The sequence below is a fragment of the Cervus canadensis genome, chromosome 7, assembly GCF_019320065.1.
Source record: "Cervus canadensis isolate Bull #8, Minnesota chromosome 7, ASM1932006v1, whole genome shotgun sequence".
Classification (NCBI taxonomy): Eukaryota; Metazoa; Chordata; class Mammalia; order Artiodactyla; family Cervidae; genus Cervus; species Cervus canadensis.
In genome coordinates this window covers 91007138-91019143 of record NC_057392.1, presented here as the reverse complement: position 1 = coordinate 91019143, position 12006 = coordinate 91007138, and the positions used below count along the sequence as shown (strand labels likewise).

Genomic DNA, 12006 nt, shown 5'->3' with positions numbered 1-12006 from the left:
CTCCTTTCTGTAGCCTGATGAGTTTATGAATTAAATGACTTTCAAGGGTGGAATGGCCTGAGAGCATTCTAAACTTTACGGTACTTTACCCTTTGTTCAACATACAACATAGATCATTCTACGTATTTAATATTTAACACAATGGAGACAGTGCCTTTGTAAAAAGAGCTAGAAAAGTTTTAAAATTTTCTTTGTTTTCCTATCGGCACAATGCCATACATAAATGGGTGGATCAGAGTTCAAAGTAAAATAGTGAAGACTAAGAAAAATAAAGAATAAAAGAGGTAAAGGATCTCACGAAGCTTGTGAGAAAGGGCAAAAATCCTTTTCTCTGTGTTGCCTCTCCTTGTAGCTGGTCGTTGGGCAGACCATTCTGTGAGACTAGAGATGATAACAGCAGGAGAGGAAAATGAAAAGCGTGGTCTTTGCAACCAAAAACCATCAAATTAGGTTCAAGTACAATAAAAGTGCATGGCCTCTCATTCTGACAGTTACATAATTAGCAATATTTCTAATGAAACAAACAATTTACACTACACTTATTAAAAAATTCTTATAAAAAGTTGATAGGCTTTAAATTGATTAATGCAGATATCTATATTCCTAATGCTCCATTTTAGGCCCATTAAGAAAATAAAATTACTTTTCCCATGCTTCCCTATTATAGTAAGTAGACTCTTATGGACTCATGGCTACAAAACATAATTAAGTCATTTGAGTTCCTGGGCAGAGGACTGGAACTATATAAAGAGCCATTAATATTCAAGTGACGGAGTCATTCAATGTACGTATTTTATTGCCATAAAGCATATCATTGTTTTCTCATCTTGAAATAGTATACACTATTTTGCAAAGCTGAGAAACAGTGGGTTTCTTCTGCTTTTATAATTCAGACGTCGTTCTCAAAGTTTGTAAAGCTCGCTGAAGTAACCACACTAGTGGTGAAGCTGGGCTTGCTTGTTTCGCTTTTAAGGAAAGTATGTAGGTTTGAGCATAACTGTCATGATGGTTTTAAAACCGAGTATGTTTAAACTAGAGGCAATATAGTACTACATCCTTTTTACCAAAGTATTTTCTAATTGTAGCGAAAGAAAGGAAAAGAGATGACAATTACCAATTACTATGGAAACCATGGAAGGGTAAGCTAAAGAGAAATTTAAACATATACTAAAAAAAAAAAAAAAGTACAGAGAAAAGTATGTATAGTAGGAAGACTTTAATACAGCAGTGGACAGATCTTCCTAATCATGAAGGCTGTGAGAACTACAAAGAAGTATTATGTTTTCCAGTGGAGATTAAAAACTCCATTTAGATATAATATTACCTAGAAAAAAGGGAGCTGGCTTAGCTAATGCCTTGAGATTCCCATGCTTCTTTCACTAGCATGGAGGGGAAGAGACGGGGGAAAAAAAAGGACTCTGGACCAAGCCTATAGGTAAAACCCTCAGCCTGTCTACCTGAGTCCTTTGGGGACTAGGCAGTTTTAAATAGCTGAGTTTTCAGGGGAGTTATATGTGTATCATTCTGAGAATTGAGATTTTCTTGCTTTGTTTAGATTTTATGTATTGATTTCTGGCTGTCTGGGTCTCTGTTGCTGAGTGGGCTTTTCTCTGGTTTTGAAGAGCGAGGGCTACTCTCTAGTGTGGTGTGTGGGCTTCTCATTGCAGTGGTTTCTCTCGCTGTGGACCAAGAGCTCTAGGGCACTGGAGCTTCAGTATTTGGGGCCCACGGGCTCAGAAGTTTCGGTTCCTGGGCTCTAGAGCACAGGCTCAATAACTGTGCACAGGCTTAAGTTGCTCCGAGGAATGTGGGATCTTCCTGGATCAGGGATTGAACCCGTGTCTCCTGAATTGGCAGCTGGATTCTTTACGACTGAGCCACCAGGGGAGGCCCCTAAGAATTAAAATTTTCAATAAAAGTACTACTAAAAATGTATTTAAGTTCCCTGATCTTTTTTCTTCTTCCTTTAGACTTCAAAAAAAATTTTTAATACAAGTTAAACTCGGTATAGAAATTAAGAAGGCAAAGAAAGTCATAATCCTACCACCCAGAAACCATCAGGTAACATTTTCTCTCAGTTCCTTAAATACAGTGTTTTAGACAGAGTTCAAGGTTATAAAATAATGGGATCCTCAGTCCACATAAGTATATTCTAAAGCCCTACACTAAACATTTTATATGCACTGTCTCATCTGGTCTCTACAAGCCAATGAGATAGGTGTTATTATTCCTATTTTAGAGATGAAGAAAACAAAGCTCTGAGAATTTATCAAGGATCCATCAGTTCAGTCGCTCAGTTGTCTCCGACTCTTTGTGACCCCATGAATCGCAACACACCGGGCCTCCCTGTCCATCACCAACTCCCAGAGTCTACTCAAACCCATGTCCATCGAGTCGGTGATACCAAGGACCCATAAGAAGCCACAAAAACTAAATTTAAATCCTTTTGTCCATTCCCAAAGACTGATTTCTCATAGGATCATACCCTAAAGGGCAACATCCTGTTATACATTTCAAGGGTTCCCACACAAGCATCCTTTACACACTTTTTAAAAAATTATTTTAATTGGAGGCTAACTACTTTACAATATTGCCTTACACACTCTTAATGATTTTTCAAAGTTTCCTTAGTATCAGGTTCTCATCTTCCAGTTTTCACAAAAGTGTATTTTCTTCTTATAGTATCCAAGCCACTTTATAGTTTGCTGTTTTAAATTTACTCAAGCTTGGAAACATCAATAACAAAATAAACTCATGGAATTTGTGAAACAGAAAGGAGACTTCCAATGGGTGAAGTATATGTAGACTTTGTAATTACATATATTGATTATTCCCTACTTTCAGAGCTGTTCTGAGAAATGAGATGTTACTATTCTGGCTTTGAGACTTAAGAGCTATTATACTTAAAGAGCTATTATACTTAATAGCTCATGCATCAGCAAATCCTAAAAAATACGCACACTCATAATCCAAAATGTTTTAATAAACATTTAGATAGTTACAGATGGAAAGGCATATCCCAGAGTCAAGAAACCTGGTCATATAGGAGAGTAGAATAGTGGCTGCATCTGCAGAAAATATGTTCATCTACAAACATATACAAAATATGTTCATCTACAAACTACAAAAAAATAAATGTGCCGTAAAACAAAGAAGGCAGAGGAGCGGGTCAGGGTGTGGAATGTTCGAACAAGAAAAGGAAGAGACTCATTAGACGCTCTGTGGGAAAAAAAGTGAGTCCCAGATTCAAAAGAAAGACTGCTCCCAACTCATTCTGGCCTAAAGAAGCAAAGAAGAACATCAGAGAGAACACAGCGCAGAGCCTGGGGACGGGGGCGTTTCTTCAGCCACCGAGTCTCGTCTGACTCTTCACGACCCCTCGGACTGCAGCACGTCAGGCCTCCCTGTCCCCCACCGTCTCCTGGAGTCTGCCCAAGCTCACGTCCACTGCATCACTACTGCCATCCAACTAGCTCATCCTCTGTCGTCCTCTTCTCTGGAGACAAATAAAAAAAAAGAGGCTAACACATGCTTTGTTGTTTTGCTTGGGATAAGAATAGTGGATATAGAGGAAGAAAAAAGTTGCCCTAAGGAGACACAAGGATACTATTTCAATTTTGGCTGGAGTCAGCCCTCCTTATCTCCACCCAATGTGGACAAATAAGAAGGCTCACAGAGCTATTTTTATTGTATAAGCTTGGCAGGCATGTTGCTTTTAACCTGATGACATATGCTACAATTTCATGTAATATGTAAAGTTTCCTCTTATTTGTGAGGTTGCTAACATGAAAGCTTCATTAATCAAGTTATCACTATAATTAAAAATTATCTGAGTATAGTTTGCTTATAGTTATTTTGCAACTGCATAACAAGTTTTTTCCACACTCGTATGGAAAAAAGATGCCTGCAAGGGGATGATGGATGGCAATTTCAATTGTGCTTTTCTTCCACTGGCCTCTGTTTCCTGCTAGGCTCTCTCTTAAGAGAAAGCAGCAGCATGATGCCACTTTGACTTGGAAATCTCTAACTCTTAGGGGGCGAAATAACAACAGAGCCTAGACGACTGCTTAGAGTCTGACGTTTCTAAAGGCCTTCCACGGGATGAGATTTTCAGAGTAAGGTTTTGGATACATATTTAAGACTGAACCCCATTTTCCACCCTTCCACGCAACTTCCTCCTTAGGCTGTGACTCCGTCAGTCTTCCTGTATCCCCGTACTGTGTCCCTGAGACTGACCTGGCATGTCGGCATCTGAATTGTTCAGGCTGATAGCTTATAGTCACCCACTTAAAAACAACACAAAACAAAAATCAAGTTTTCACTTAAGGGAGAAGGGAAATTTGCCGGGAATGTAGTAAACATGGCCTTCCTTTGCCCTCTTTATACTTTATTCAAACAGAATTTTGACTGTAATTTATATCTAGATAATTAAGAACTGATTACAATATGCCTGCATCCATTGTTTATAAATGTTGAATGGCAGTCTGTCTCTCAGATGCTTTGGTAATAGGGAAAAAATTGAATCCTTGATAAACTACAATATATTCACACAAATCTAAGTACTATTTAAGCTTATTAGCATGGCAACTTAAACTTAAGCAACAAGGTAAGTACTTAGTATATTCACAGCCAAATAAAACACATGAACTGCCTAAAAAATGTTGCATCTAAAAAATTCATATTCACTTCCCACTATTCTGTGGCTATTAACATCATGGTGTGCTTTAAAGTCAAAAACATTAAATTGTCTAGAAATACTAAGAATAGTAATAGAATTACACCGTAAGCTTTATTTTTAAATTTAGATCAATAAGGAGGAAAACAATAAACTAGTCAGAAAAAGCATAAAAAAAATACAGTCATTTATATACACAGAGGATCTGAACCATATAGATTCACTTTCAGTTGATTCAATCCTATTTACACATTTACAACACAAACTACATCTTAACTCAAGAAGCTGATCATATTTAGCACCGAGAAAGAAATTTCACTTAGCCTTTGACCATGACCTCAGTATCTTGACATAGGGAAAGAAATTTTATGAAATCTCTATATATTTATCACTCTCAACTTAAAAAATTGATTTTGAAAAATAACTGCTGCGTATCACCAATTCACAAGTGATTCGGCCGCAAGAAAACAAACTGGGACTACTTGATGTTGCGCATGCGTATCACCAATTCACAAGTGATTCGGCCGCAAGAAAACAAACTGGGACTACTTGATGTTGCGCACGACTCTCCTGCAGTGGTTTGTTTTCACCTCCTCCAAGGCCTGTTCCAGCTGCTGAGCCAAGTGCAGCAGGGTGGCGGGGTCTGTCTGCAGGACGTGGGTGTTGAGGTCTCCATTCTGATTAAGGTGGAGCTTTACAGTCACTGATGGCTTAATCTGTTGCCTGAGGCTTCTGCTTGCAAGCTTAGTTTTGAATGGAATAAGAGCAGAATGACTATTTAACAATCATGCTGAACATGTGAATGATGACATTATGCCATACACAAAAACTGAATTTCAGATGAATCACAGACTTCAAAATGAACAGTAAACTTTAAAATCTTTGGGGGAAAAAAACAAAACTACAATGTATAGGTAGTTATACAGTATGGAAGGGTTTCTTAAACATGATATAAAAACAAAAATCATAAAGAAAACTGATAAACTGAAATACATTAAAATTATTAAAATTTCTTGGAAAGATTTCTAAAAATAGTGGGAAAAAACAAGCCACAAACTCAGAAAAGATACTCTGTAACACATAAAGCCAAAAAAAAGAATCAAGAATGCATGAAGAAGTGCTCTGATTTAATAAAAACCCCAAAACCAAGAAACTTGTACAGAAGACCTATGAAAGCACTTCTCAGAAGTAATAAAAAGATAAACACAGGAAATACATTACACTTTATTAGAAATCAGGAAAATGGCCAATAAAATCATGCTGCTTATCAGACTGGCAAGAATTAGAAACCTGCCCACAAGGAGCACTGCAAAGTGATGGTAATGAAAACTCATCCACTGCTGGTGAGAGTGATGAGAGAACTACTTTGGAAAACAGATAAATTACCAGCAATTCCACTCCTAGGTACATACCTTAAACTCTTACACATATACACATATTCATAATAGTATTTGTTTCCAAGAGCCAAAAGCTAGACATATCTCAAATATTCTTTAGCAACAGAATGGATAAATTGAGAATATCCATACAATGAAATGCTTATAAATGACCGGGAAAAGAAGTAAACTACAGTAACCTCAACTGTCATCAATAAATCTAAAAAGAAAATGTTTAATCAGAAAAGCAAGTTGCATTTGCCTTCAAGGAGCCTATAATCTGCTTTATACATCCTCCTAATATATATTCAAGCAGTCAACACACTGGGATACAATTGCTAAGCTTATCTAGCTTATTTTCTGTAACCTATCTGGACCACTCAAATCAGGAAGAATCCACTATTACAGCGGTTTACAAACATTATTACACATTAGAATTACCGGGGTGACAAGGGAGCTTTAAAAAATCCTGATGCCCAGGTAAAACTCTGTACCCATACGTCAGAACCTCTGCGGCAGAACACAGGTATCAGAGTTCTTTTAAAGCTCCCTAGATCATTCCAGTGTGCAATCAAGTTTGGGAACTAGGGAGCTATCCCACATACTCATTTGTTCATTCTCAGATTCATGTGGGCCTTTACAACTTATGCTGTCTCCTCTCTCAATATTACTACCCTGGTTTTCTCCAACCATTTCTTTTTCTGAAATTTACCCTTCTTTTATTGATGCTTTTCTGGATCATGCCAATGTACACTGAACTACCTGAGATACAGCTTTTCTGAAATACTCAGAAGTACCTTTATTTATACAATTATATTCTTTTTTCCTCTCCAGAACCTTATTTCACAACTATCTTTAAATACTAGTTATTTTGAGACATCTAATATCACTAAATAAATAATATCTTTTCCAGCTGAGAAAGCGTCTTACAATTCTTATGGTTCCCAAAGCATTCAGCACAGCCCTAATCAGTGATTGGATGGCATTCAATAAATATCTCTTAACTAGCTTATCTGTCACTGCTTGAGAAAGGCTGCATGCAATAGTCTGAAAACTCCTTTTTGGTTGTGTACGTGGCTTTAAAAACAACCCAATCTCATAAAAAGAAGGCAGACATAGAAGAATATTTATTGAATCAGTTCATGAATAGAAAGTTACAGAGCAGAAAAAGTAATCTGTGCATTAAGAGACAGGATGCCACCTTTGAAAAGGACGGGGAAGTAACTTGCAGAAGGCAAGAAGGATGCTTCTGAGGTGCTGATCATGGGTGCTGGTTTCATGGGTGTTTTTACCACATGATAATTCATTGGCTATATACTGACTTGTGTACTTTCCTATAAATGTGCTTTATTTAGATAGAAAAAGGTTTTCTAAAAGCTAAGCACCACTTTAAAAATATAGATAACCATCTGCTTTTCCAAAATAACCTATTTCTTACAAACTTCACAAATTAAACCAATGTGAACACATTAAAAATATAAGAGAATGGAGAATTCCCTGACGGTCCAGTGGTTAGAACCCAGCACTCTCACTGCCAAGAGCCTGGCTTCAATCCTTGGTTGGGGAACTAAAAAATCCCACAAGCCTTGTGGTGTGGTTAGAAAAAAAAAAAAGAGAATGAACTATTTGTGAAATGGTCTAAAAATGGACATTACAAAACTGAAGTTTCAAACCAGAATTTGGTTAAGGTGGTAAAGAATACAACAAGTGTGAAGACATAAGCCTAAAATAAATTTTATATTCTAGGTCAGATTTTTTAAAAGTCATACCTGTACATCCAGTCGCCATTCAAGGCTGTGGTAACTGGGAAGGTCTGGTGCCAATTCACTCAGGATAGTTCTGATCTCCTTTCTGTTGTCCAGATAAAGCTGAAGCAACAATTTGTTCAATTCTTCAGGAAATCCCAGAACAAAAACAGAGTCTTGGAAATCCAGTTCAGAAATCTAAAAATGGATCAAGTTTATCAAAATTTATTTGTGTCTAATAAATGCTGAAATACTGGATATACACAAAAAAATATGAATTCCATTCTGTCTAGTAAAAGAAACAACACTCCTTAGTAAAAGGCAACCCCTGTCCACTATTCCAAATTCTAAGTGTCTGATACAAAAATCAGCAACAAAAGCAAAAATAAACTAGTGGGACTACTTCAGATAAAAGGCTTCTGCACAGCAAAGGAAAGCATCAACAAAATGAAAAGGCAACCTACTGAATGAAAGAAAAATCTGCAAATCACGTATCTGATACACAATAGCAAAATAAATAAATAAGTAAATAAACCGATCAACAATCTGATTAAAAAATGGGCAGAAGATCTGAATTCACATTTTCCAAAGAACACATACAGAAGGCCGACAGGCACATGGAAAGATGCTCAACATCACTACTCATCAGGGAAACGTAAATCAAAGGGATGAGATATCACTTCACATCCACTGGAACGGACAGTACCAAAATGACAAGAAACAGGTGTTGGTAAGGCCGTGGAGAAAAGGGAACTCTTGTACACTGTTGGTAGGAACATAAATTGGTGCAGTCACTATGAAAAACAATACAGAGGTTCTTCAAAAAATTGAAAGTAGAACTACCATATGATCTAGCAATTCTACTTCTGGATGTTTATCCAAAAAACCAAAAACACGAATTCAAACAGACACATGCACCCCCATGTTCACTGAAGCATCTATTTACAGTGGCTAAAAGGTGAAAACAAACCAAGTATCCATTGAAGGATGAATGCATAGGGAAGTCGTGGCATATACACACAGTGGAATATTACTCAGCCATAAAAAAGAATGGAATTTGCCATTTGCAAATTGGATGGAACTTGAGGGCATTGGGTTAAGTGAATTAAGTCAGACAGAATAAGAAATACTGCATGATTTCTCTTACAGGTCAAATCTAAGACAAACAAAAAGCAAAGCCCCAGCAAACTCACAGATACAGAGAACAGACTGGTGGTCGCCAGAGGCAGGGAGCGGGTGGAAGAAAACGGTCTGGGTAAATCTCAGTGGGATACTCAGATGCGGACTGGACACAGGAAAGTCATGTGTGTGGCCAGCAAAGGGTGCGGGAGAGAAGGACGTGGAGTCCCGGTCTGTGGCTCTCCAGTGGAACAACATTGTTGGGGACCAAGCCAGCCTGACACTGACTCTCAGTAAGATGAAAGGAGACTGGCCACAGCAGGCTTGCTTCTGCTCCCTATCGGACGACCCGCATGAGGAGGGCTAAACAGGCAGCGAAAGAGGAGAGGAAGCAGCATTCTTTCTGTTTCTCTTCCCGTCATCGTCTTCACCTCAGCCACCTTAATGCTCCACTTTGCCTGCTCTTTCCCAGTTTCTGCATGCCACCCTTTTTGGGAGGGGACGTCACTGTCATTAGACTTGTTTGTAATAGCATAGGCTTAGGTTACCTTGTCCCTTTAGCAAGTACTTCCTGAGATCCTACGATGGGATAGGTCCCATGCTAGGAAGACAGAACTGAATAAATCAAATGGGCGCATTGCTGGTGTGGAGGGCTTCCAGTCTTTGGGGCCAGGGGGGTTAGGTGTGTTGACCAATCACATCAGGTAGTCTCTCAGATGATTCAACTCGACTAAATCTAAGAGCAAGAGGCTAGAGATCTACTGCAAGGAGGAGAGCAGCCAGGAAAGCTCTGAAGAGGGCCAGAAAAGATCACCTCAGGAAGCAAAAGTGAGTTCCCCGTATCAACTAACAGAACACAGATTTATGTGACAGAGCATTTGCTGTGAAACATCTCTAAGTGTAACATTTTAGAAAGTCTGACAAAAGGGATCTATAAAATATATTTTTATCCAGTTAACCACTCAAATAATCTAATTATTTCACCCTAATTATTAGGGTGAAACACCATAACTCAATAAGCCACACTCTGTCTTTCATCACTTCTACCGTGAGGATTTGCTATCAAAATGTTAAGCCTTTAGGGTAGTTTCCCAAATTTACCTGATCTTAAGAATCATTTAAAGCACCTTGGAAAAATATTCTCAAGCCCCTCTTCTGGAAAACCTGATTCAACAGGTTTGAGACAAGGACCAGGAATTTGGTTTAAAAGGGTCACACAAGATTCTCACTAAAAGGTAAGTTTGAGAAACAGCAGAATGGACAATATGTAAATTCAGCCGTGTGTGTGTGTGTGTGTGTGTGTGTGTGTGTGTGTGTGTGTGTGTGTTTGTGTGTGTGTGTGTGTGTCTGTGTGTGTGTCTGTGAGTGAAGTCACTTCAATCCTGTTGGATTCTTTGCGACCCCATGGACTGTAGCCCACCAGGCTCCTCTGTCCATGGGATTCTCCAGGCAAGAAAACTGGAGTGGATTGCCATGTCCTCCTCCAGGGGATCTTCCTGACCCAGGGATTGAACCTGAGTTTCTTATGTCTCCTGCATTGGCAGGTGGGTTCTTTACCACTAGCACCATCTGGGAAGCCCCAAGTAACCAGCCATAATTTTTCAAATATTTTTTCTATTAAGAGCATGGAGAAACAACAACTGGTACAAGATTCCCAGCCAGTATTAAAAAGGGGAAAATGTGGGAGAAAAGGAAAAAAACACTTTATTAAAATACAAAAAGAACTGCTAAAATACCCAGTTTTCTCAACTCTCCAACAAGCTACATACTGCTAATACACAGAAAGTTAAATCATTTCATTCTCCCTCTTCTTAGGATACACGTGGTAACATGAGGAATTAGAGGCAATTCTAATTTATACTAACAAGAGGTATTCATGCCAGCAGGTCACATTATAGTCAGATTATGTATGCATGGCTTCACGCAATCAATTATAAACCAGTAACATTACTGAAATGAGCAGATCCTACCAGGACTGATATATAGAGTATAATGAACCTCCTTAAGGTCCTGGTAATACCAAACTGCCCACAAAAGCCCTTACCATGAGCTTCGAACTTTCAGTGAGGAGGTATATTAATCCTTCCACACCATGTTGGACAGTGTCACTACTCACGCTGAGTTTTCCTGAAAAAGAGTAAATATTATCCATTACTCCATGTTTTCAAACACTGCAATAAAAAATAATTTCGGTAATAACCTGCTGTTCATTCGCCATTCCCAGGCAAATGCCTTCAGTACTTCCCACCATGTAACCTTCTTTACAAAATACAGATGCGTGGAGACAAAATCAGGTGTACTCTCTCTCTCATGAGCGCGCATCTACTTCAAGCCTAGCAGAAGAGACAAAATCGGAAACCTCCCCTCGTCCATCGCGGGGAAAATACTTCAGTAAAAGCAGATGTCTGAACAACGAACAACAGCCAAACACTTATTTATGGTTCACCGAACTATTCCACACAGTTGGATGCATGTAAGCATCATAGTGTATCTGGCAGGTGGTGTCATGTCCATTACACGCCAAAAAACACAAGCTTTAAAAAAACTCAGTATTTAGAGCACGGGCAGGATCTGCGCGCTGACTTAACAGCCCTTCTGCTTGATTCTGCCACAACGGGGGAAAAAACCTTTAGAGTCGCAAGACGCCCGTCCTCTCCAGGGCGACAGAGAACGGCCCACACTTCCCCGAGCAGATTGCACCTCTGTGCCTCCCGGTTCTTACGGGCAGCGCCTTCGTAGATCTTGGGGTTCGAGCCACGCCGCAGGAACTCCACCGCGATTCGCCCAAACTCTGCGACCACTGCAACGGAAGCCAGGAGAGCCTGAGCGCCGGGCGCGCCCCGCGACCCCTCCCCAGGCCGCAGGGAACCACCCGCCGCCGCCGCGCGCCCTCACCCGCGCTGTCCACTTTCGGCAGGAAGGCCAGATGCTCCTTGTGCTCCTCCGACAGGTCCAGCAGCATCTTCCCGGCGTAGCCAGTTTCACGGGGCAGCGCCGACCCCACCTTCGCCACTTCCGGGGCCTGAGTCCAAGCGTAAAGTGGCTCCGGTGCGTCAGCGCCCGGAGGCTTGGGTTCCGGCTGAAGGCCGTC

At 39.7% G+C, this 12006-nt stretch overlaps 1 protein-coding gene across 1 annotated transcript; it reads right to left on the bottom strand.

Annotated features, from left to right (window-relative positions):
• Positions 1-2552: 2552 nt before the first annotated feature.
• COMMD2 (COMM domain containing 2) lies at positions 2553-11967 on the bottom strand. The gene is made up of 5 exons (XM_043474045.1): positions 11811-11967; positions 11638-11715; positions 10960-11042; positions 7821-7994; positions 2553-5418 (listed from the first exon to the last, which is right to left on the bottom strand). The coding sequence occupies exons 1-5, from the start codon at positions 11875-11877 to the stop codon at positions 5221-5223; spliced, it is 600 nt and encodes a 199-aa protein (XP_043329980.1). The 5' UTR covers positions 11878-11967; the 3' UTR covers positions 2553-5220.
• Between the last annotated feature and the right edge of the window lie 39 nt (positions 11968-12006).